At 42.9% G+C, this 26,394-nt stretch overlaps 1 protein-coding gene across 6 annotated transcripts in view; it reads left to right on the plus strand.

Annotated features, from left to right (window-relative positions):
* LOC104010611 (zinc finger protein 462) overlaps nucleotides 1–26,394 on the plus strand; it is a 114,114-nt gene that overhangs the window by 54,625 nt on the left and 33,095 nt on the right. For 4 of the 6 annotated variants that reach the window (XM_087762878.1, XM_087762880.1, XM_087762881.1 and 1 more), the window contains exons 7-10: nucleotides 295–486; nucleotides 13,568–13,829; nucleotides 17,066–17,202; nucleotides 24,576–24,799. In XM_087762878.1, coding sequence (XP_087619004.1) covers nucleotides 295–486; nucleotides 13,568–13,829; nucleotides 17,066–17,202; nucleotides 24,576–24,799 — 815 coding nt within the window. Of the gene's footprint in view, nucleotides 1–294; nucleotides 487–13,567; nucleotides 13,830–17,065; nucleotides 17,203–24,575; nucleotides 24,800–26,394 lie in introns of those variants that run through there. The other 2 variants (XM_087762882.1, XM_087762883.1) reach the window with 2 other exon arrangements.

The following is a 26,394-nucleotide window of genomic DNA, read 5'->3' on the forward strand; positions in this document are numbered from 1 at the left end:
TTATACCATGCAACACAGGCATGCTAAGAGTCTGGTCTTTGTTTTCTGGCATCAGTCATTTAACAAAGATCTAGAGTTGTCTGAAAGCAAAACTTTGGTCCCAAAGCAGGTGTCTGTACCTGCAGACTCCAGACTCTTTCAACAGGGAGATGCACATAGTTTGTTCTCTTTGGAATAAGTCTCACACTGAAGGAGGCCATAGAAATTTTACTGCTGAGTTCAGCAGGAAAAGAATGGGGATCTCATTTTGTTTCTTTTGTGAGCTGATGACTTGCCTGTATTTCGCTCACCCAGGTGAACATGCCTACAAATGTTCTTCCTGCACATTTTCTACCATGACAATCAGCCAGCTGAAAGAGCATTCCTTGAGAGTGCATGGGAAAGCACTGACGCTACCAAGACCCCGTGTTGTCAGCCTCTCAGCCTCACTTGGCTACCACACCTCCAAGAACCACACTTCTGCTGAAGAGGTGGAGGACTCTAATGGTAAGAGGTGCCTCAGAGCAAGAATTTAATTGTCTAAAATGCTACTTAATATTTTTATTGAAAAAAAAGGCAGCAATTATGAAAAATCCAAAGTTGCATGAAAAGCAAGAATAAAGGTGGTGTTCTAGTACTTGACCTGCAGTTGAATCTCACCAGTTTATTCTTTACCAGCTTATACTTCCAATGGTTGGCCTTTGGAATGAGTCAAGCTGACCTTACTTTTCAGCAAAGATTTACACCATCATAGAAAATTTTCAGTGGCAGAGCTCCCATTAAAAGTCAGTGGGAAAGAGAGCATCTAATTCCATTTCCACTTCTGAAAAACACCCCTTTATCTTGTTAGCAGAGCAATTTAGTGAAGCCACAAAAGATTAAGCATAAAAAGTAGAGGGAATAGCTAGGCAACTTTCTATTTTATGCTTTTTATGGAAATGGGTGTGTACACAGATCCTGATGTTGCAAATAGGGACAGATGGCTAATTTTTAAATTTTGCCTTGTGTTTAGGCTATGGAGTTTTATTGCTTGTGCAACAAATGATGAGAATACAGGATTGAAACTTGACCAATAGAAACTGGTCATCCAGTTACATGCATGGCAGCAGACTATTAGCATGCAATGTTCTTACTTTAAATGGATGACAGTGAATAGAGATACTGCAAATGCCAGGAGAAGGGGAATATGCTGCACTCCATGTGAATCATCTGTGTTGTGAGGAAAAGCAGCAGTGGACAAAGCAGGCTGTAGGAAAGAATGCCATGCTGTCCTGGAGTTGCTGAGGTTATGCAGGGAGAAAATTAGAAGGGCCAAAGCCCAACTAGAACTTAATCTGGCTATTGCCATGAAAGACAATAAAAAAAGTTTCTATAAATACATTAGCAACAAAAGGAGGGTTAAGGAGACTCTCCATCCTTTATTGGATGTGGGGGGAAACATAGTGACAAAGACTGAGGAAAAGGCTGAGGTACTTAATGCCGCCTTTGCCTCAGTCTTTACTACTCAGTCTAGTTGTTCTTGGGGTACCCAGCCCCCTGAGCTGGAAGACAGGGACGGGGAACAGAATGAAGCCCCCATAATCCAAGGGGAAATGGTTAGCGACCTGCTACACCACTTAGACAAACACACAAGTGTATGGGGCCGGATGGGATCCCCCCAAGGGTACTGAGGGAGCTGGCGGAAGTGCTCACCAAGACACTTTCCATCATCTATCAGCAGTCCTGGCTAACCTGGGAGGTCCCAGTCGACTGGAAGTTAGCAAATGTGATGCCCATCTACAAGAAGCGCCGGAAGGAGGATCTGGGGAACTACAGGCCTGTCAGCCTGACCTTGGTGCCAGGGAAGGTTATGGAGCAGATCATCCTGAGTGCCATCACACGGCACGTATGGGACAACCAGGGGATCGGGCCCAGTCAGCATGGGTTTATGAAAGGGAGATCCTGTTTCACTAACCTGATCTCCTTCTATGACAAGGTGACCCGCTTAGTGGATGAGGGAAAGGCTGTGGATGTTGTCTACCTGGACTTTAGTAAGGCCTTTGACACTTGTCTCCCACAGCATTCTCCTGGAGAAACTGGCTGCTCATGGCTTGGATGGGCATACTCTTTGCTGGGTAAAAAACTGTCTGGCCGGCCGGGCCCAAAGAATTGTGGTGAACGGAGTTAAATCCAGTTGGCAGCCAGTCATGAGTGGTGTTCCCCAGTATTGGGGCCAGTTCTGTTTAATATCTTTATCACTGATCTGGATGAGGGGATCGAGTGCACCCTCAGTAAGTTTGCAGACGACACCAAGTTGAGAGGGAATGTTGATCTGCTGGAGGGTAGGAAGGCTCTGCAGAGGGATCTGGACAGGCTGGATCGTTGGGCTGAGGCCAACTGTACAAGGTTCAACAAGGCTCAGTGCCAGGTCCTGCACTTGGGTCACAACAACCCCAGGCAACACTAGAGGCCTGGGGAGGAGCGGCTGGAGAGCTGCCTGGTGGAAAAGGTCCTGGGGGTGTTGGTCGACAGCAGGCTGAATATGAGCCAGCAGTGTGCCCAGGTGGCCAAGAGGGCCAATGGCATCCTGGCTTGTATCAGGAATAGTGTGGCCAGCAGGACCAGGGAGGTGATAGTGCCCCTGTACTGGGCACTGGTGAGGCCGCACCTCGAATCCTGTGTTCAGTTTTGGGCCCCTCACTACAAGAAGGACATGGAGGTGCTGGAGCGCGTCCAGAGAAGGGCAATGAAGCTGTTGAAGGGTCTAGAGCACAAGTCTTATGAGGAGCGGCTGAGGGAACTGGGGTTGTTTAGCTTTGAGAAGAGGAGGCCAGGGGAGACCTTTTCACTCTCTACAAGTACCTGAAAGGAGGCTGTAGTGAGGTGGGTGTTGGTGTCTTCTCCCAAGTACCAAGTGATAGGACGAGAGGAAACGGCCTCAAGCTGCGCCAGGGGAGGTTTAGATTGTATATTAGGAAAAACTTCTTCACTGAAAGGGTAGTTAGGCACTGGAACAGGCTGCCCAGGGAAGTGGTTGAGTCCCCATCCCTGGAGGTATTTAAAAGTAGATGTGGTGCTTAGGGACATGGTTTAGTGGTGGACTTGGCAGTGTTAGGTTAACGGTTGGACTTGATGATTTTAAGGGTCTTTTCCAACCTAAATGATTCTGTGATTCTATGAAAATATTCTAAAAGCAACCTTGATAGTACTGAACTTACAATGCATATTCAACAAGACTTTTAAATTAATATCTTAAGTGTGAATTTTAGTCAAGGGTGTTAATTTCTTTCTATTGTGATTATTCTCATTTTTCTTTTTTAGAGGGTAAAACCAGTCAGGACATAACAGACTTTTCCATTACAGCTTCTTTGCATCATCCTAGCAATCTCAATTATCCTTAGTATAAATCAGAATTAGGTTCAAATTTTGTTTTTAAATGTTCACCCTTTAGAGCTTGTTTATACAGTATGGTTCCCTAAGCTTGCTCTTCAACGTTATGTTGCATCATTCTGAATCTTTTTCTGTTCTCTGTCCTCGCCTTTCCCCCAGTTGAGTTTAATGCCAGAATGTTATATTTGGCATAAAGTGAACAAATGTGTATAGTCTTGGCAGACTTTGTATGATACTCTACTTTTTCACCTTCCCACTCTCCAAACTCTTGCCACTCATGGCTATATGCTTTCCCACCACTGTATGAGATGGTAATTTTGAGTCCCATTGAATTTCAATAGTGATTATGCTCCTAAATCTCACAGACTACTAATAAATCTCTCTACCCTTAGCATTATCTTATTTATTTTTAACATTATTATTTGTACAATCCTACTTGCTTTTGGACATATTTTGTGGGTTTTGGTATGGTCCTGCATCTTGATTTGTCTTCACAAGCATGTTTTTATCAAAAGAGGAAACCTTTTGTCTCCTGCTTTTTTTCTTGATGTTTCTCTGACATTCTTTGTTGTTATTATCTCTTTATGTGAATCCATGCATACTAAATTAAATAGTATTCCAGGTATTTTCCTTTCAGTCTCTTTAGGACTTCTCACAGATCTGTAATGCCCTGCATTTCTACTTGATATTACATTCCCATTTTTCCCCAAAAAGGTTTTAAATACTTATTGAGATTTTCTGCGCTCACTCCATGTTTGCTCTGAACTCAGGAGTTAAACAGCTCCTTGATGAGTTTCTTTTGTCATATAGATGTTGATCTATCTGACTCTGTAGTTGATGTTCTAGTATGGATTTACCAGGAAAGTGTGATGTTTTCAATTTTATCTGCCTCGCTCCCTGTGGTCATTGAGATATTTCTTTATTAGTTCTTTGCAGATATAATATGCTTACTTTTCAATGCACTCAAACCATCAAGTGTATTGCTTTTCTTAAGTAATATTTTTCCCTTCATCCCCAACTCTGATTTTGCAAGCATTTAAATACTTGTATTAGATTTGTCTAGGTTGGGGAGGGGGGTGTTAAATGCTTTTTTCCCCCCTCTTATTTTTCGACTGCTTCTCTGTTTCTAATACCTGAACATTTACATGTGTTGTTCTGGTTTGTTCTTATTGCTTGTTTTAGGTGGGTTGTTTTTAGTGTTTACCTGTTGTGTCCATGTCCATTGATGGCTCTTAAAGTATCTACAAATAGCTAGAGCATAATTTGACTTCCAAATAAGTTTTATGTAACTGGATGAGAACCTTAATTTTAAATAATTTTTTCTTTCTGAAAGTATCATGGTTTCTTTTCTGTTGGGACTCTTGACACACATTTCATAGTTTCTATGTAGCATATAAAACTTGAATGTTCATTTTGCTTCAGCAGGGGGGTTTCTTTATATATTTTTCCCGTGTATGAACCTGTGGTATCCAGGCATGTATGAAACCAACACATTTTCCGTGTTCCACTCTAGTGGAGACCATGAGTTCCTTTCATATATGTAGGCTCTTTTGAAAGAGATGATGACTTTCAGCAGAGTTGACAGTTTGTGTGAATCATTGTCCCTATACTCTGGATAAATTTTTCAGAATGGCAAAATTGCTTTTTAGGCACTTCTGGAAATATTCATAGAATCATAGAATCATTAAGGTTGGAAAAGACCCTTAAGATCATCAAGTCCAACCGTTAACCTATCACTGCCAAGTCCACCACTAAACCATGTCCTTGAGCACCACATCTATCCGTTCTTTAAATACCTCCAGGGATGGGGACTCAACCACTTCCCTGGGCAGCCTGTTCCAATGCTTGACCACCCTTTCGGTGAAGAAGTTTTTCCTAATATCTAACCTAAACCTCCCCTGGTGCAGCTTGAGGCCATTTCCTCTTGTTCTATCCCTTGTTACTAGGGAGAAGAGACCGACCCCCACCTCGCTACAACCTCCTTTCAGGTAGTTGTACAGAGCAATAAGGTCTCCCCTCAGCCTCCTCTTCTCTAGACTAATTGTCTTTCTCCACCCCTTACTGAGTCACTAAGACTTCCTTTGGCTTTCCAGTAAGCATACCAGTAAACTGCAGTAATTCATTGCTGCAGTTCAAGACTAAATTGACAGTGTGGAGACTAAATGGACTCAGATACTAAAGCACGTTTAGTTGCAGATATAATTAACGTTAACAAGTGATACGACTTCCCTGTTCCATGGGAGGGACAACATAGTCCAGGAGAGAAGCTGGGTGGGTCAGCATAATGGTTTCTAACACGACCTCCCTGTCCCACAGGAGAGACAGCATGATCCTGCATGATCAGTAGGAAGTTGGATGGGTCAGTGTAGCAGATCCAGCTGCACAATATGCAGTCTGGGTGCAGGGCTGGGGGTCCCCACTGTTTGCTCTCAGGTGCTCCTAAGGCCTCTTGTGGGGTCTCTGTCAGGTCTCTCTGAGCAACTGCACACCATGTCAGTTATAGGATTGGGTAGAGAATACCTGATTCCGATTGGCTGAAATTCCAGCAGTTCCTAATAATTGGCTGTTGCTTCACTGGAGCTCACTGTCCATCTGGAAGGGCAATGGTGCACATGTGGACAGTCATTTCTGTTGCTTTCTGTTCAGAGAGCTACTTTCCCTTTTGGGTATGAGAACACTATTGTATTCAGATGCTGAAGTCTTTTAGGTCCACAGTACAGGCAGGAATTTAACATCTTGCTAATCTTGTTACTCTTTCTGTACAGGTAATCTGTAGGTAAGTTTTATAGTTAAAATTTCAGTAATGAGATTTGCAGCCTCCCTGTTGTTATTATGTGTTTTTCTGCTTCAGTTACGGCTAATTTTGCCTCTTGACATGGCTGTGGGTACCCTTTCTTTTATTTCAGACTGTGCCATGGTGTTAGCTTGCTCAGTACATTTTTTAAATGGCCCACTAAGTTCCTCATGTTCATTCTATGTAAAATTCTTTATAAAAACAGATCTCAGTGGTATTTCTTTTCTTTGGCAATCAGGACCAAGTATTCCATTTGTTCCTCCTTATGACAGGTTGTGGTGGGTTAACCTTGGCTGGCTGCCAGGTGCCCATGAAGCTGCTTTCTCACTCCCCCTCAGCAGGGCAGGGGGAGAAAAAATGATGAAAAAGCTCATAGGTTGTGATAAGGACAGGGAGATTCCTCACCAGTTACCGTCATGGGCAAACCAGACTCGATTTGGGGAAGATGGATTTAATTTATTGCCAATTAAAAATAGAGTAGGGTAGTGAGAAACAAAGACAAAACTAAAAACACTTTCCCCCCACCCCCCCCTTCTTCCCAGGCTCAACTTCACTCCTTCATTCCTGACTCTTCTACCTCTTCCTCTGACCCCTGAGTGTTGCAGGGGGACAGGGAATGGGGGTTGCCATCAGTTCATAACACTTTTGTCTCTGCTGCTCCTTCCTCGTCATGATGTTCCCCTGCTCTAGCATGGGGTCCCTCCCACAGGATACAGTCCTTCATGAACTGCTCCAGCATGGGTCCTTTCCACAGGGTACAGTCCTTCAGGAACGGACTGCTCCGGCGTGGGCCCCTCCACAGGCCACAGTTCCTGCCAGAAAACCTGCTCCTGTGTGAGCTCTCCACGGGCTGCATCTTCCTTTAGGGAATATCCACTTGCTGCAGTATGGGACAACCTGCCTCACCATGGTCTTCACCAAGGGCTGCAGGGGAATCTCTTCTCTGGTGCCTGGAGCACCTCCTCCCCCTCCTTCTTCACTGACCTTGGTGTCTGCGTAGTTGTTTCTCTCCCATTTTTCTCACTCCTCTCTCTCACAGCTGCTGCGCAGTGTTTTTTACCATTTCTTAAATATGTTATCATAGAGGCGCTACCACTGTCACTGACTGGCTCAGCTTTGGGCAGCTTTGGGTCCGTTTTGGAGCCGGCTGGAATTGGCTCTGTTGGACATGGAGGCAGCTCCTGGTGTCTTCTCACAGAAGCCACCCCTGCAGCACCCCTATGCTACCAAAATATTGCTACAGAAACCAAATACACCTTGCTAAAAATAAATCCTCTTTATGTTCCCATACCAAATTCATGCTGGCAATTTGGGCCAGGTAGTTGGCCTGGTTATTTTGTTTCTCTTCTTGAGTTGCCTTTGAATTTGGGATATGCGAGTTAACATGACATATTAAAGAAGGACTTTCAGTAGCTGTTGTATTGCTTTCCACTCTTCTGCTGCCCAAATTGGTTTTCCTTGCCACTACAAGTTATCAGAATACCATTTTCACACCACATTAGCCATCATCCATATGTGTGTACACGATGTAGGACTCCAATACTCTCTGACCAGGTTCTTTTAAATATTCCACATGCAGAGGGTGTAATGTTTAATATCAAATTTACTTATTTAAAGACCATTGATGTTACATGGGATTTCTAATTTAGCAGAGTGACACAAAATATCGAATCATAAAAACATAGAATAATTTAGGTTCGAAAAGACCTTTAAGATCATAGAGTCGAACCGTTAACCTAACACTGCCAAGTCCATCACTAAACTATATCCCTAAGTGCCAAATCTACCTGATTTTTAAATACCTCCAGGGATGGGGACTCAATCACTAACCTGGGCAGCCTGTTCCAGTGCTTGACAACCCTTTCAGTGAAGAATTTTTTCCTAATATCTGATCTAAACCTCTCCTGGTGCAACTTGAGGCCGTTTCCTCTCATCCTATCACTTGGTACTTGGGAGAAGAGACCGACCCCCACCTCGTTACAGCCTCCTTTCAGGTACTACCTGTAGGGAGCGATAAGGTCTCCCCTGGCCTCCTCTTCTCCAGACTAAACAACCTCAGTTCCCTCAGGCGCTCCTCATAAGACTTGTGCTCTAGACCCTTCACCAGCTTCATTGCCCTTCTCTGGACACGCTCCAGCACCTTAATGTCTTTCTTGTAGTGAGGGGCCCAAAACTGAACACAGTACTCGAGGTGCGGCCTCACCAGTGCCCAGTACAGGGGCACTATCACCTCCCTGCTCCTGCTGGCCACACTATTCCTGATACAAGCCAGGATGCCATTGGCCCTCTTGGCCACCTGGGCACACTGCTGGCTCATATTCAGCCTGCTGTTGACCAACACCCCCAGGACCTTTTCCGCCAGGCAGCTCTCCAGCCACTCTTCCCCAAGCCTGTAGCGTTGCATGGGGTTGTTGTGACCCAAGTGCAGGACCTGGCACTTAGCCTTGTTGAACCTCATACAGTTGGCCTAACTAATGGAGACATTCACATCCTTTTAATGAACTGGGGAGAAACATTTACACCACTAGTCGATCCACTCAACTGACATAGCTGTTTATCTTAAGCAAAGGCCACCCTCCTGTCCCATTTATATTGAGATAAAGTCAGCTGCTTTGCATTATTCTCTGAGCTTCATGGGCACATCACCTTTGCCCATCTCCTCTGAGCCTTCTTCCATTGTAGAGGTTTATTGGTCAGTCACACACACACTTCGAGTATGTTCCAAGGTGATCCTCAAGGCCATTACCTCTGCAAACTGATTGGAGTGTCCAGTTCCTTTGCAAGTTGCAACTTCTCCTGTGGAGGGGTTCTGGGAAGTGGCTTGTCATCTCCTATTTCCTGCTGTGATGTTACAGGATCTGTCAGTAAATGAACTCCAGCATTTATTTTTTGCGCTTAATTCATCATATGCTGGGGCATCAACTGTCCAAGGAGTTCAGTGTTCCTTCTACTGTTGATTTGCTGGCCACTGACTAACAAGCTGAACTAATCCTGGTCTGGAGCCTGAACCAGTATGTGCCTACTGGGTAAGAGCCAGAACCCATTTTTGCCACATAGCAGTGGTTGCTCTTCCCCCAGTGTGTTTTGAATCCTTGAATATAAAATTCAGGACCAGCAGTCTGGGGCATAACCACAGTGCCTGCTCTATGCCTAATACTTCAGTGGCACTCAGAATGCCTCCATATGCAGCCAGGTCTTCTTATTCCTGAGGGATATAATTATTTTCTACCCCTTTGTAACTTCAGAATCCCAATGGCCACCCTCCCATCTCGAGGGGCTCATTGCCACAAGCTCCATATGAAGCTGTTTTTTCCTGCACTGGTATATAACAAATGTTTTACATCGCTACCTTCCCAGATAAGTCCTAATGCCATCGCATGGGCTATTTCCTGGTTAATCTGCTGAAAAGCTTGCTGCTGTTCCTCTGCCTGTTCAAACTGACTCTTTCCAGGTTACCTGATATAAAGATTTGGTCAATTGGCTATAACCAGGGATGTGCATACATCAAAACTCAGTTTTTTTTGCATGATGAGGGCAGCATGTGCTAGGGCATAATACTGTTGAGGTACCCAGATAGTCCAATAGATTCAGTTATCCCCATTTGCTGCCAGGCCAGTGGTGAGGCCCCTATAATGCAGTAAATTCAATTCAGCTACCCAAACAGTATGTGGCCTGGAGATCAGAGCAGGAGGAGCCAATGGTTTAACTGAGCTCTGACCTTTGCCTTGCACTTGCAATTCCTTGACTCACAGTGCTAGATATCTAATGGGTTTTTTTCATCCCACTCAGTCATATTCTCTCCCTTTTCCTTCAGGACCATCCATAAGTCCTAGTGTGTAGGGCAGGAGCATGGAGAATTCCCATACCTTCCTGATGTTTTTTTTGAGGTCAACCAGACCACTGGACTTTAGATATTACTAACAATGCTCTTCCTAGTACAGTACATATAGGTCACTCGTTGATCAACAGAGCATCCCACCGAGCTGTCAGGTGATACCAGAAAGGCATTAATAACTCTGTCTAACCATCAGAGCTGTTGGGCCATGGCATTAGTGGCCACAGCCTTACTGGGATCCCTCCCCCCTTGCCTGTGAACACATTTGTTGTGGTTTAACCCCAGCCAGCAACTACTAACACAGCCGCTCGCTCACGCCCCCCCCAGTGGGATGGGGGAGAGAATTGGAAGAGTAAAAGTAAGAAAACTCATGGGTTGAGATAAGAACAGTTTAATAGGTAAAGCAAAAGCCGTGCATGTAAGCAAGGCAAAACAAGGAATTCATTCACTCCTTCCCATTGGCAGGCAGGTGTTCAGCCATCCCCAGGAAAGCAGGGCTTCATCCCGCGTAACGGTTACTTGGGAAGACAAAATCGCTGTAACCCCAAACGTGTCCCCCCCCTTCCTTCTTCTTCCTTCAGCTTTATATACTGAGCATGACACCATACGGTATGGAATAGCCCTTGGGCCAGTCTGGGTCAGCTGTCCTGGCTGTGCCCCCTCCCAGCTTCTTGTGCACCTGGCAGAGCATGGGAAGCTGAAAAGTCCTTGACTGGTGTAAGCACTGCTTAGCAACAACTAAAACATCAGTGTGTTATCAACATTATTGTCATACTAAATCCAAAACACAGCACCATACCAGCTACTAGGAAGAAAATTAACTCTATCCTAGCCGAAACCAGGACAACATTCCATCAACCCAAGCAACTGCAATCGATTACCTCCTTCTTCCCAGTCCCTCCACGGGGATATCTTATTTTTGGGCTCAGCAAGATCAGACCATTTCTTAACATATTCTTCCGTCAGCTGATCCCCAAATCCAGTCCCATTACATAGGGCAGTGTTTACAAGTGGCATAGGACCTAAACCCCCAAGAGCTTTGCTCTGCTGAGCCATCAGCTGTATCCCACCTCCTCTGGTTTCCCAGCACCTCCATAGCCACTGCAAGGCAGTTTTCTGAGGGTGTTGGCTCTAAGTTTCCCACACAGCCTTAATCTTGCTCTGAGTAAAGGACCTGTTGAGTGATCATGTTCTGGGGAACAATGTCCCTGTTTGCATAGGTCTACTTAATTACAGTAACTAGGGGCTGCCTGATAGGCTTCTGTTATTAATTCATCATTAGAGTCCCAAATATCATCATCCCAGGTTTCAGGATCCCAGTCCAGTCAATGGCAGTCACACCAGACATTTTGTGCTCACTGACTGTTCCTGTAGTGGCTCAGTGTGTAGTCTTTAATCTGGCTAATTAGCGCCACTAGCTACTAAAGTCTGATTAAGGCTCACCTTTTCACACTGAGCATTTATTACTGCTTCCTTTAGTAAACCATTACTCTGGGAGAGAACGTCAGCTTGATTTGCAACCTCTGTTGCAAATATTTTTGGAGCTCCACTTGAAGCCTACCTACAACATGTTCTGGCATACCTTCACAGAAAGCAGCACAGTTCTCTTCTAGTGTTTTATATGTATCCTCTTCTGTCTGCAAGGCCCAGGCTAATTTTCTTGGAGTCTGTACTGGGAGGTGGTCCAGGTTCCAGGCAACTAGAACATGGGCTTGAAGCAAGCACCATTCCATCTCCTCCCAATCAGCTTCCCATCCCAGTATGATTTTCTTGGGTCCCTCTGGACCCTTCTTTTCCCAACTATTCAGTGTTAGCACTCATCCCCAAACACATAACGGGCCCACTACTCACACCACAGTACAACACCACAAATTCCCAACAGCAGAATCAAGGCTCCTTCTGGAGACTCAAAATCATTCCAATTATTCCAGATCCAGCCCATGACAGTTCCTGGTGTTGCCCACGTTCTCTGCTAATTACTGTTGTGGGCAAAACAGTTTAAAAAGTTGGGGAATTTTGCTTATGTTAATTTATTGCCAACCAGCACAAACCTTCCATCACCGATTTGGGCATTGAGAAAAAAAGAAGACAATTAGACAAACACATAAACACCTATCCTCTTCCCTCCCCAGTGTCATCCTCCCTTATTTTCACAAGTTACACTCAGTCTGTCAAAATTCCTCTAATAAGGAAATGGGTGGTATAGAAGGTTGAGGTAATATGTATAATGGTTTCTGCTCTGTGTGCCTGCTCCAGCATGGGTTGCCCACAGGCTGCATTCCCTTCAGAGGTGTATGCACCACCCCCACACACAAAGTGCGTCTCCAGCCACTGCTGGCTGCCTGTGTATTTCTTAAATATGTTTGAGCAGGAGCACTGTGTACTTCTTTTATTGGATAAAATTTTGGTGTGAAGTGTGTTTTTTTTTTCTTTCCCACAGTTGCTTTCATTTGCCTGGAAGCAGCTGTGAGTGACACAGGGCCTTAAGATTTGAATGGGTAGAACTCATTGTGAGCCATCTGTGGTGAGCAAACCTGCTGTAGAAGTAATGAGAACAAAGAGGATAAATATATTGTGATCCAGTCTCTGCTCATGCGACTCAGACAGAAGAAACAAAAAAACCCCACCTTGAATCATTTTACCAGAAGCTTTCATGTCTGCTGTATACCTGATGATGAAGCTGGGGAGCCTGGAGACATTTTCCTCCCTGTGTTTTGTTTTTGTTTGGTACTTTTTGTTGTTTCTGTTGGTTTGGTTTACATTTCTAAAGCATATATAACTATCTCTATGGCAGTGAGAAAAGAAAGCAATCATTTTACTCTCTTGAAGACAGATGAAGTCCACACACTGAGTGCTGTACAGGCCTGTTTGCCTTTTGTTTCTCTTTACTAATTGGTTAGAATGAATGGTATTAATTTCCAACAAGTATGTGTTTTAGAGAATTCATACATATGCAGCCTCAGGGAATTATACTTTGGAAATGAAGCACCCATCAAAAGAGGAGGTGGCTGGTACACTTTGTATTCTGACTTTTTTTTTTATCATCTTTTGTTTTCATTTTCAAAAAGCTTGAGAAAAGAGCCTTTTGTTATCTTTTCAGGAATGACACACTGAAACTCATCTGTCCTTTGTCTGCTTTCATTTGTACCATTCATGGGCAGTTGTGGATTATATAGGACAAAGTAGCTGAATTCCTAACTTCCACATTCAAATCAATATATTAGGAAACTTCCAAGACTTTCCTCCCTTTTTTTTAATAAAGTATTCTAGTTTTCAGTTTGTGTGCTGAAACATATCTAGTCTGTGTTCTTTTAAATGTCATTAAAATGATGTGACAGCCTGTTGGGTCGTATGAGGGGGAGGGAAATATTGTATCCATTTCCTTTTTCTTTTCTGTCTTTAATAGGTCACTCTCATATATTTATCCCTCTCCAGATCAGATTTAAAAAGCCTAATCTCAGCTGACCACCTTTTACATTGTAGAATACAAATCAGGTTAGATGAAGAAATGGTAATCCTCTTATCTCTTCAGAAGGCTGCCTGCCCTTGACCCACCTGGAATGACAGCTTCTCTCTCTCTTTCTTTATAGACTCTTCATACTCAGAACCTCCTGATGTTCAGCAACAGTTGAACCACTACCAGTCTGCAGCTCTGGCCAGGAACAATAACATCAGCCGAATCCCACTTTCTGGGAGTGCTGCAGGAGTGGAAAAACCAGAAGCTATCCTTAACTGTGAATTTTGTGAATTCTCCTCGGGTTACATACAGAGCATTCGACGTCATTACCGTGACAAGCACGGAGGGAAGAAACTCTTCAAGTGCAAAGATTGTTCCTTTTATACAGGCTTTAAGTAAGTATTGTGCAAAACAAATAAACTGAACTTCTAATGGGACTTTTTTAGCACTTCAAAAGACTTCTGAAATCTTTGTGAGAACTGGCTGTAGCTAAGAGAAACATGGCCAATGGTGACCAGGGAAATGCCATACCAGATCACAGCAGCATTCATGTAATTCTTTTTCTTCATTCCTACAACAGCCTGTACCATCTGCTGAAGAGAAAAGCGTAAGAAACACTTGCAGTAGGTTGTACTCACTACAGTAAATAGTACAAGGAGTGGGTTTTTCCCCCCTCACAATTTGTAATTAGATGCTGGTCCTCACCATCAAGTATGAGGAGTTTTCACTCCAAAAATAAGGCATATTTTTGGAACAATTAGCATGAAGCATGGGGCAGTCAAATGTTCTAGGTAGGTTATAGAATTTCTATTCCCTCTATTGAAGAAAGCTCTCATAATCCCTACCCCCCCACCCCCCCGCAATTTATCTGGCTGAAATATAAAGCATACTCCAAAGTGCCTGATAGCATATAGAAACATTTCAGCAAATCCAATTAAACATTGCAAAATTTAAAGTTTCGGGGGGGTGGGGTGGGGTGTTAGCCATGGTCCCTAAGGAACAAAAGGCTTATGCAGTTGTGTTGTTTCTCAGTTTTCTTCTGATATTTTGAACCCTCAGTTATAGCCCCCTTAGCTGACATTCAAGGTCTCAAAGCTATTATGTCCTTAGGAGATCTGTGAAAATAGATAGTGTGGTTGGGTAAAGGAGAGAGGTTCTGTTGAAAAATTATGCTCAACCTTTCCTATTAGAATCATAGAATCATAGAATATCCCAAGTTGGAAGGGACCCATGAGGATCATTGAGTCCAACTCCTGACTCCACACAGGCCAACCTAAAAGTTAAACCATATATCTAAGAGCATTGTCCAAACGCTTCTTGAACACCGACAGGCTTGGGGCCATGATCACTTCCCTGGGGAGCTTGTTCCAGTGCTTGACCACCTTCTCAGTGAAGAACTTTTTCCTAATATCCAATCTGAACTTCCCCTGACTCAGCTTTAAGCTATTCCCTCATGTCCTATCACCGGACACCAGCGAGAAGAGATCAGCACCTCCCTCTCCGCTCACCCTCATGAGGAAGTTGCAGACAGCAATGAGGTCACCTCTCAGTCTCCTCTTCTCTAAGCTGAACAAACCTAGTATCCTCAGCTTCTCCTCATAAGTCATGCCCTCTAGTCCTTTCACCATCTTTGTTGCCCTCCTTTGGACACATTCTAATATTTTTATATTATTCTTATATTGTGGACCCCAAAACTGCACACAGTACTCGAGGTGAGGCTGCACCAACGCTGAGTATAGTGGGACAATCACTTCTTTCGACTGGTTAGCTATACTGTGCTTAATAAATTCCAGGATACAGTTGGCCCTTTTGGCCGCCAAGGCACATTGTTGACTCATATTGAGCTTACCATCAACCAAAACCCCCAGATCCCTTTCTGCAGGGCTGCACTCCAGCCTCTTGTCCCCCAATCTATACATACACGCAGGATTACACCCTCCCAGGTACAGAATCCGGCATTTGTCCTTGTTAAATTTCACATGGTTGGTGATTGCCCAGCACTCTAATCTATCAAGATCTCTCTGTAAGGTCTCCCTACCCTCGAGGGAATCAACAGATCCTCCTAATTTAGTATTGTTGGCAAACTTACTTAGTGTGCACTCAACTCCCGTGTCCAGGTCATTGATAAAAACACTGAGGAGAACTGACCCTAAAATTGAGCCCTGGGGAACTCCACTAGTGACTGACCACCAGCCAGATGTTACCCCATTTACAACTCTATGAGCCTGACCCTTCAGCCAATTGTTCACCCATTGTATTGTGTACATGTCTATCTATATGCTGGACATTAGACATGAGAGACCTCATACAAGAGCAGCCTCAAGTTATACATCCATAAGGGATCAGGCTTTGTTGCTTCAGCTCCTTGCCAGTTATATGGCATAATTTGCTGTTTAATTCCAGATTACTATTACTATCACTGCTCCAGATTATTATTTGTTTTAAGCATTTGCAACTCTTGACAGGTCCAATGTATCTTTTCACATTTCCTATTGCCCTTTTCTCCTTCCAGGATTAAACAAAATTGCCTTAAATCAAGCTGTAATTACATGTGTTCATAGTTAGTTAAAGAGAGTTGTGTTCTTTATTGTAGTGTCTCAAACTTTCTGGGATTGTCTTTCCTCTTTAAATGTACAACATACACACATGAGCTCTCTTTAAAAAAAAAAAACAACTTCCAGTCACCATAGAGAATTGAACACACGAAAGCATCCACTGAAGTTGATAAAAACTCACCTATTGGCTTCAATGACCATCGGATCAGGCCCAAAGCCAGTTGTGTTAGTAAGTTGTTTTGCATTCAAGCTAACAGACTTGGAGAACTTTCAAAGAGGCTTTAAATTCTGTAATTTAATGCAGCCAGAAGCTTAACCTCTTGCAAGCTTTAGCACTACTCCAGGAAAAAAAATGACCTAATTCCCCCAAGTTTACAAACACCTCTCATTTTAGTACTTGACCTTGTGGCTAGATAGATGCATAGTTAATTTCCTCTGCATGTATGTCTCTTGTATGTTTTAAGTATGCAGCTAATGGTATGAGATTTGTTGTGCAAAAGTACTGTTCATTTGTGGAGTATTCTCAGTCTTGCATTTTCAGGTCCTCATAATTGAGGCTTTCAAACTTATCAACTTGGTGTCAAACTTACTGTAGGTGCAAGTCTATTTCATATCTTGAATCTGAACATTTCAGCTGTTGTGGGGCTAGTCCTACAAAGAGAGAGGTTGTTGAGGATTTTTTTTTTCCCATCAGAAATAAGTTTTTCTTCACCCTTCAAAGTCTGGGACAGTTGAAAGGATTTTACTCAACTTGCTAAAATGTCTCTCTTTGCCAAATAATGAGCACAAAAGTTGGAAATACTTTTGCCATCTTAACTACAGCAATGTGACTATAGAGCAATCATTGCAAAATAATATCTTGTGCAGAATGTGTGTTCAGTTACTTAGGGATATGAGCATGCAAATACCTATGCTCCATGTGAGTAGTCCTGCTGAAATGCCATGTGGCTTTATGAAGAGAAGGCCGAGTGGTATCTGTACCATTTTATACAACACTTCTGTAATAGAGCTGTGACACTTCAGTGTTCCATACACACCTCTTCTGACTGCTTCCATGTCTCCCTCCCATTTCACAGATCTGCTTTTACTATGCACGTGGAAGCTGGGCATTCGGCAGTTCCTGAGGAAGGACCCAAAGACCTTCGTTGTCCTCTTTGCCTATATCACACCAAATACAAATGTAACATGATTGATCATATAGTTCTGCACAGAGGTAAAGATGTCCCTGTATATATCTATATCTGATAAAGAGAATGCTGAACAGAACACCACTCTTTCAGATTGATGCATTAAGATTTTTCTCTGTATGTGAGCTCAGATATGGTGAATAGATCAGGCCTAAGTATATCTTATTTCTTTTCTGTGAAATATAAAGTTTACCAGTGTAGAAGTGGGGCAGATGTAAATTCTTTTTAAGCTTTTCCTCTAGAGAGGTCAACAGTTGTCAAGTACCTATGTCCTGGTTTCGGCTGGGATAGACTTAATTTTCTTCCTAGTAGCTGGTATAGTTTTGGATTTAGGATGAGAATAATGTTGATAACACACTGATGTTTTAGTTGTTGCTGAGCAGTGCTTACACCAGTCAAGGACTTTTCAGCTTCCTATGCTCTGCCAGGTGCGCAAGAAGCTGGGAGGGGGCACAGCCAGGACAGCTGACCCAGACTGGCCAAAGGGCTATTCCATACCGTATGGTGTCATGCTCGGTATATAAACTGGGGGGAGTTGGCGAGGAGGGAGTGATCGCTGCTCGGGGCTGGGCTGAGCATCAGTCGGCGGGTGGTGAGCAATTGCATCCTACATCACTTGTTTTGTATATTCTTTTATCATCATCATCATCATCATCATCATCATCATCATCATCATCATTATTATTATTATTATTATTATTATTATTATTATTATTATTATTATTATTATTATTTTCTCTTCCTCTGCTGTCCTATTAAACTGTCTTTATCTCAACCCATGGGTTTTACTTTTTTTTTTTGATTCTTTCCCCCACCTGGGTGGGGGGAGGGTGTGTGGTGCTTAGCTGCCGACTGGGGTTAAACCACAACATGGTCTTTAGCAAGAGTTAGACTAATTTACAACTAGACCGAGGTTGTTTCCTATGTATGTGTTTCTAAAGGGCTTGCTATCATAAACACTGTGGTAGGATGTATCAATTAACTCTAGAGGCTTAAAAATATCCCTTGACTGCTTGCTTGAAATTTCTCTCTTCATAACATCTTCCTCACCCATTCTTAGGAACAAGACAAAAATTAGAATGTTTATTTTTTTCTTTAAGACTCCCCCCCTTTTTTTTCTTTTAGTCCAGCTAAAAGCAGGATTAGGGATTCCTATTCTATTAACTACAGGCAAGCTCAGAAAAGGCATCTTTTGTGGTACTCTGGGCTGAGATTCCTGCTGTTGTGGGTTATAACCCCAGTGGGCAGCGAAGTCCCATGCAGCCGCTCGCTCACTCCCCCTCCAGTGGGATGGGGGAGAGAATCAGAAGGGTAAAAGTGAGAAAACTCGTGGGTTGAGATACAGACAGTTTAATAGAGAAAGCAAAAGCTGCACGCGCAAGCAAAGCAAAGCAAGGAATTCATTCAGTACTTCCCATCAGCAGGCAGGTGTTCAGCCATCTACAGGAAAGCAGGGCTTCATCGTGCGTAACAGTTACTTGGGAAGATAAATGCCATAACTCTGAATGTCCCCCCTTCCTTCTTCTTCCTCCAGCTTTATATTGCTGAGCATGACGTCATATGGTATGGAATATCCCTTTGGTCAGTTGGGGTCAGCTGTCCCAGCTGTGTCCCCTCCCAGCTTCTTGTGCACCCCCAGCCTACTCGCTGGTGGGGTGGGGTGAGAAGCAGAAAAGGCCTTGACTCTGTGTCAGCACTGCTCAGCAATAACTAAAACATCCCTGTGTTACCAAGACTGTTTTCAGCGCAAATCTAAAACATAGCCCCATACTAGCTACTATGAAGAAAATTAACTCTATCCCAGCCAGACCCACTAGACCTGCCCACAGCTATCACACTTAATGCTTGTAGGTCTGTTGGGTGCCGAAATTCAGACTTGTGTGTTGGGATAGTACTCTGCCTGCTTGCAGGTTGGGCAGAGTTTTTGAGTATTGTATTCCTGGTGAGCAAAAATGTTTCACATGCCATCTTTTTCTTGGAGGAGCTTCTGGTGTTGCAATCACTGTCATAATCCCTTGTAGCAAACCACTTTTCAATGCCGGTTATTTAGAGTCCTTCCTGTACCAAGGCAGTGAAGTAGATGTATATCATTCAAACTTCTTTCTGCTGTAAAGGCTATTTTGAAAGGAGCATTTGAGAAACAGGCTAAGGACTGTTCAAGGACCCAAAAGGCGTATAACGAAGCTGTCTTAGTAAGCGTAAGGGTTCAAGAGGTGCTTTTACTTAGGTGCAAGCTTGTCCTTGAAGGTATCATAGTGATGTATTTTGTCCAGCTTTAGGGCATGCTTCAGGATTACTCCTCTGGAGGAGGGTTTGGAAGGTGGGGGGTGGGGCAGAGAACACAAACCCTGGGGCTCCAAATACTGGCTTAGGAGCATCTTGTGAGATAGTGTTCTTTGGTTTGTGGTTGTGCCCAAGATCAAGTGGAGAAGGTCTGACAGTTCAAATGCAAATAAACAGAGAGAGGGAGATCTTGCTGGGCCTAGTTAGGCAAACTTCCAGCAAAAGTAGACAATGCTAAGAATGTCGAGATGCAACAGTAGAGTAGCACTTCATGGGTTCAAGCACTTGTGCTGGCTTTACAGAGCTGTTTCTGACCAAATGCTAGGAAGCAGGGGTGGTTACCTCCTGAATATGTGACACCGCATCTGTTCTTTTGTATAGCTGTAGCTTCAGTTGCACAAAGCACCCTTGAGCCCTTGTGCTGCTGAAACAAAACTATAGTAGGAAGGGATGTGATTATACACTCACTAGAGTGTTGGGGGAGGTAAAACAGAATAAAGGCTTTAAATGCAAATGAAAATTTTGCCTTTAAAGAGTTTTATAGGCCCCTGAGGGAAGGGCAAGAATTTTTCTCAGGCATGCAGCACCCAGACTGTAAAGGAATTAAGGTCCTTTCTTAAAATTTTTCTTTCTGGTGTATATATCCAGATTAAAACCTATTGTTGTGTCTAATTGTGACAGCTAAAGCAGAGGACTTTGACGGGGTTTAATGTGCAGAGAAAGAAGGTGCTGCTGTGCAGACAGGACTGAGGGATATTGCACAGTCTCAGAGAGCCTTTCTTACTTGTAGCCATTTGGATTGATAAAACAAGGATGGTCTCAAGCTGTGGTCTAAGCACATTTGTTCTCCAGGTAGAGGAAGCAGTACATTGTATAAAGTCAGAAGATTGAAGGTTTTGATCCATTTTCTGTATTATCTTTTCTCCTATGCAAAAATCCCTCCAGCAAAGTGAGAAAACAGTTATAGATCTCTAACTTACATTATAGCTTTCAAAATGGTGGCATCCCAAGTCCCTGATTTGGCAGCATGCAGTTGAAATGAAGACTATTTGCTTCTCAGTGAATAGCTACAGAAGTTGATTCTTACTGAGCTACAACATTATTAAGTGTTATGGCCAGCAGGATGTTGTCAGTTTGCCACTGAGAGCCTTCTGTCATGTGTCACCTACTCTGCTCAATCAGTTCCTCTGAGTGATTTAACTTTGATTCATAGAATCATAGAAAAGTCTACATTGGAAGTGACTTCTGGAGATCATCTGGTCCAACCATCTGTTGGAAGCAGGACCTTAGATTAGGTTATCCAGGGCCCTGTCAAGCCAAGTCTTGAATATTGAATATGTTTTCATGGTGAAGAATTTTCTTATATCCAGATAGAATTGCCCCTGAAGCAACTTGTGCCCATTGCCTCTTGTCCTGTCACCACACATCCTTATGAAGAGAGTACCTCCATCTTCTCTATAATTACCTTTTAGGGATTGGTTTGCCTTCATTGTTACCAGGAACACTGCTGTCTCATATTCAGCTTGCTGCCTACCAGGATCCCCAAGTACTTTACAGCAGAGTTCCACTCCAGCCAGTTAGACCCAAGCCTGTACTGCTGCTTGGGATTATTCTGTTCCAGGTGCAGGACTTGACATTTATCTTTGTTAAACCTCAATCAATTCTTGTTGGCCTAGTCTTCCAGCCAGTCGAGGTCTCTGTAAGGTTGCTCTTCCTTCTGGTGTATCTACCTCTCCCCCCAGTTTGGTGTCATCCACAAGCTTGGTGAGGGTGTATTCAATACTGTCATACAGATAATTTATAAAGATATTGAATAGTACCAGACCCAGAATCAACTTCTGAAGAACTCCACTTGTGACTAGCTGCCAGTCTGACTTTTTTACCTCAAAAGGTGGCGGTTAATGGCTCAGTTTAGCCAGTTTTCTACCCATCTTGTGGTCCATCTTTCCAGTCCAAATCTTGCCAGCTTGTCAACAAGGGTGTTGTTGGAGACCATGTCAAAGACCATGCTAAAAATCAAGGTAGATGATGTCCACAGTTCTCCTCTCATCCACTGAACAAGTTGTTTCATCATAGAAGGCAGTCAGGTTGGTCAAGCACAATTCATCCTTTGTGGGCTGAAGCAGGGAGTGAGTATGGCAATTACAAAGTCAGTAGCTACTTTACAGGCAAACAATGAGAAGAGATTTGGCTCTTGGCCTTTATAACAGGCAAATCTTGTGAGGTCTTGAGAGTTCCATAATGGAAACTGAACTCCTGCTCCATGCCCAGCAGAGCTGTTGGCCTTTCATTTAGTCCAGGCAGTGCAATTAGTTTTTATTATCCTTTCCAGCAAATTTTCCCATAATGAAATACCTTTATATTTTTCCAGCACTGAATGCGACCCACCAAGATCAATAGTAGGGCTCCTTGTTTATAATCCTCAAGGCATTTTTTTTTTTTTTTAGTAATTATTTTACTTTTTTTTCTTGGTATAAATAATTGTTTTGTCCTTCCATTTCATAGAATTGTCATCTGTTTCTCTGGAATAGTAAGCTTTCATATATAAGGGCTTTAGAGTGCTAATGCTTTTTTTTTTTCCATGTTGTGAGCAAAACATATGTCTGCTTTGACTTTACATACTATAAATATTTAGTGCATTAATTGCTTTTCTATTTAATCTCAGATCTGTATTACAAATAGCCCAAATGTTTCAGTCTAAAGCAGTGATTAAATTTCCTGCTGGGGGGGGGGGGGGGGGCAGAGGTCCCCTCAGTCCTTTTGCTAAACTGTTCCACAGCATGTCATCTTTTTACAGTGCATACATGGTAGCCTTTGTGGGCACTGCTGAACTTTAATGAAATCTGTGTACAGAAGCCAAAGCTAAGTTTCACAATTTCTGGATTGGACTCACCATTTGTTGCAATTTTGCCAGTTGCTCAGATACAATAAGTGTATAAATGAGTAGCCAAATATAGAGAATGGGGGGGGTGATGAGAGGCAGCTGTTAAAGTGGTCAGAGATTATTAGAGCATCACCTTGCTAAATATGATGTTTTAAATTCAAATCACTTTGCAATTTTTAAGTTAATTGTTTGGATAAAGCTCACTGACATGAATACATGCACATTTAAGTTTTAAGTCATTACTGTCATGGAGCAGCAAGGGCCAGCTGCTCCCCAAGGTCCAGGAAGTAGAGGAGGATAACATGGATAGTAGGGGTGGAGCCTTGCTGGCCAGGGCCCAGCCCCACAGTACCTGAGCAAGGCAATCATGGCAGACCCAGAGATGATGGCCAGGTTCCACCAAGAGTCTAGATCATCAGGCAAATTTGCAGCAATGATACAGATCCAAGATCAAGCCAGGAAGTTAAACCACAGGTCAGAACCAGATCCAGTGATTGCCAAGCAGGTCCACAGTGATAAGGCAAGTCCAAGATCGGGCTGGGAAGGCAGTCTATGTTGTGTTGCCTGTGATTTGGCAGGTGTGTGGGGAAAAATCTAATTTTCAAATGCTTTAAATAGCGTTTCTCTTTTAAAAACTTTTTGTTGGAACTTTTTTCACTTTTAAAAGCAAGTTACCTTATTTCAGTGAATTCAATTGCACAGAGCTGTAAATACTTTTTAAAATATGTTTGTTATGTGTTCAAAATCACAGCTTTAACTCCTGTTATCTCTTAGAGCATGTGCACCCCTGTCCCTTTTCCCACTTGACCCTGAATGGACATAACTTAGCATTTTTTTGCAACAACTTCTTTAGCTGGAGAGGATCCACAAGTTTTCAGGGTCTCATTCAGATATAATTTTGGGGGAAACTTCCACTTTTTAAAGTGCACAAAGAGAAAGTTCTGAGGTAGGAAAACTTCCATGTTCAAAAAAAGGGGAGGACAGGGAGGAGAACAAACTGAGGAGGGTGGAATATTTAGATGGACTGTGGAAAATTAGGCTCATGAGCAGTGGGGGTTATGCATTGGCCAAAGACAAATGGATGAATTCTGTAGCTCTTGCCTCCCTATAGAAATTGTAAGAGATGTGTCAATGCACACAAGTCCCCTACCCTTCATGTTCACCCTCTAAGAATCAGGCCTGGGATTATTTTTGTTTGTTTGTTTGTTTGTTTGTTTTAAGATATCATTAATGATGATCTTCATGAGGAAGATCAAACTCTTCCTTTAATCTGCAGTCCATAAGGAATAATAGTACTACATTTCAGTGTTCTACTTCAAAAGGACAGTTGAGTAACAAAAGCTGTAGTGAAGTTCTTCTGGTGACCCTCTGCCAAAAGGTCAAATTTGGGATTTCCCCTGCATGCACAGCTCAGAGAACAACAGTGGATGAATGTTTCATACATCAGGATTCTGGCTCTATAGAAAGACTGAAATTAATTGTGCTGCCCTATTAAAAGTGTGTATTTTGCATGAGAGGAAGGAAATAGAGAGTTTAATAACTCAGTGAGAGCATTTTCAATACATGCTTGTAGCATAATCAGAATTGTGGGAAGCATGAAATTAAGTATGTGTAGATTTTGAATCTTAACTATTAAAAAGCTGAGGGTGTACTGAAAGTTTCTGCCCCTGGCTGATCTCTGCACAACCACTTTCAGGAGAAGATACTGTTGCACACCACCTCTCGCTCCCCCAGTGAGTAGCATTAAATGTGATGGTGAGAATACCAGCTCTGATCATCAGAAGCTGGGAGGGTGATGTATTGGGAATCACCCTACATGCTCCCTGTTTATTACAGTTCTAGTGCCTTTACTGGCTTCTGTCATGTATTGAACCAGAATGGAGCTTGGTCTGACTGATTTATGTCTGCTTTTATATTCCTAGGCTCTGCTACTCTGTCTCACAAATCAACACTCTTATCTGTCCCAAATCTCTTCTTCCCATCCTGCTCACCTAATGAGTGGTTGCATTTGCAAGGACACTTGCATTTGTAGTCATGTAGAATTAACCCTGTCTGTATAGAAAAGGAATTTTCTTGTATTTCTTTGTTGATCCAGTTTTAGCTTGGTAGATGGATTGCATACACAAATAGCAGATCCTGTTTCTTGCATGGGTGGTATGTTACAAGCTGTTGACACATTGCCTGATGGTTTTTATTTCTTAAAACTTAATAAACATTCCCCTCTCCCCACAGAAGAGCGGGTTGTTCCCATTGAAGTTTGCCGTTCCAAACTGTCAAAATACTTGCAGGGAGTTGTTTTCCGCTGTGATAAGTGTACCTTTACCTGCTCCAGTGATGAGAGTTTGCAGCAACACATAGAGAAGCACAATGAACTTAAACCTTACAAATGTCAACTCTGCTACTATGAGACCAAACACACAGAGGAGCTGGACACTCATCTTCGAGATGAGCACAAGGTAACATCCAAAGGGATTTAATTTGTAACAATCTACTTCTTTCAAATGCTATATCTAGTTTATTTGCATGTCCACTCTGAATAGCCAACCTGTTTTGTTTTTTTTTTTTTCCAAAATTTGGAGAAGACTCCTGTGCTGGACTTCAATTTCTCTCAAGTTCTGTAATTTTTTCAGAAAAAGCATTTGTGTATATTGTGAGGGTTTTTTTAAGTTATGAAGCAACATTAAGGCTGTGTGATTCAGACACTCTAAGACATAGGAGCTTCCAAAGCATAAGATTGCTCTGGCAACTTGAGCAAAGTGACATGCCATGCATACTTTAATAACACAAGGCAGTACATTCCAGTTTACATTTAACAAGGGAAAGATGATAGAAGCTTGTTATACTTACTGCTTAAGTTAAGGCTGCTTTGGTGTTTGTGTGGAACCTTCTGAGTGCAGACTTGATCCATACTTGGAGAAGTCACTAGAAAGCTTTCCACAGACTTCCGTCTGCTTTGGATTTCTGTAGTTCTCAGCTGTGTTGCTGTGAGATTAGCAAACTTCTAGAACTGAGGCATGTTTACAGAGTATTTTTTTTGTCAGTTTGTGGAGAGGGAATTGAATCATTGAATCCAACTATCAGGAGCTGAGCTGCCTGATTCTCACTAAAAACTTGTTCACACTTTGTTGACTGAACAACATTTTGGCCCCCCAAAAAATAATTGACAAAATGAGTGTCAAAAGTACCAGCAAAACTGACTGCATTTTAAAAATGAACACTGTGAACTTATGTTGGCTTAGTATACTTGTCTCCCTTTATTGCTCCTTATTGCTACTTGAGAATCTTTCTACAGTTTAATTGGTATCTGAAATGTTGCACATCTCCCAGTGACCACAGCAAAGGTCCTAGGAGATCCAAGCAGCACTGTTCCCCACCCCTCTGAGTGAGTGCATCAGGCTGGGAAGATTTTCCCTCTACTTGGGTCTCCCTTCTCTCCAATAAAAACCTGAAGTGATTTCTCCCAGTAGTAAGGATTATTTTCCCCCTATCTTTCTTTAATCATTTCTAAATATTATCTGGCTAATTTGTGCCCACTCTCTGGGCTCAGGTGCACGATTGTCTTACTGCATCTTAAAGAGTTTCTGTGCATGAGCTGAGTCACAGTAAGTGCCATGCATGTGGCTTTCTTTACTTAAATCTAATAATGGGTAACTTGTTAAGTCAGAACATGTCAACACAGCTGTCAGTTCTAGGAACATGATACTAACACACTGCTGTATTTAGGGTAGCTTGCTATTTGCTGATATGCCACTGTGTGGTGGGTTGATCTTGGCTGGCAGGGAGAGGCCCACCCAGTCACTCTCTCACTCCCCCTCCTCAAACAGGACAGGGGGAGTGTTGTGGGTTAACCCCAGTGGGCAGCTCAGCCCCACACAGCCACTCACTCACTTCCCCTCCAGTGAGCTAGAGGAGAGAATTGGAAAGGTAAAAGTGAGAAAACTCGTGGGTTGAGATAAAGACAGTTTTAATAGGGAAAGCAAAAGCTGTGTGCGCAAGCAAAGCAAAGCAAGGAATTCATTCACTCCTTCCCATCGGCAGGCAGGTGTTCAGC

The sequence above is a fragment of the Nipponia nippon genome, unplaced genomic scaffold, assembly GCF_047370975.1.
Source record: "Nipponia nippon isolate SJK-2023a ecotype South Korea unplaced genomic scaffold, ASM4737097v1 scaffold_27, whole genome shotgun sequence".
In the NCBI taxonomy this organism is placed as follows: Eukaryota; Metazoa; Chordata; class Aves; order Pelecaniformes; family Threskiornithidae; genus Nipponia; species Nipponia nippon.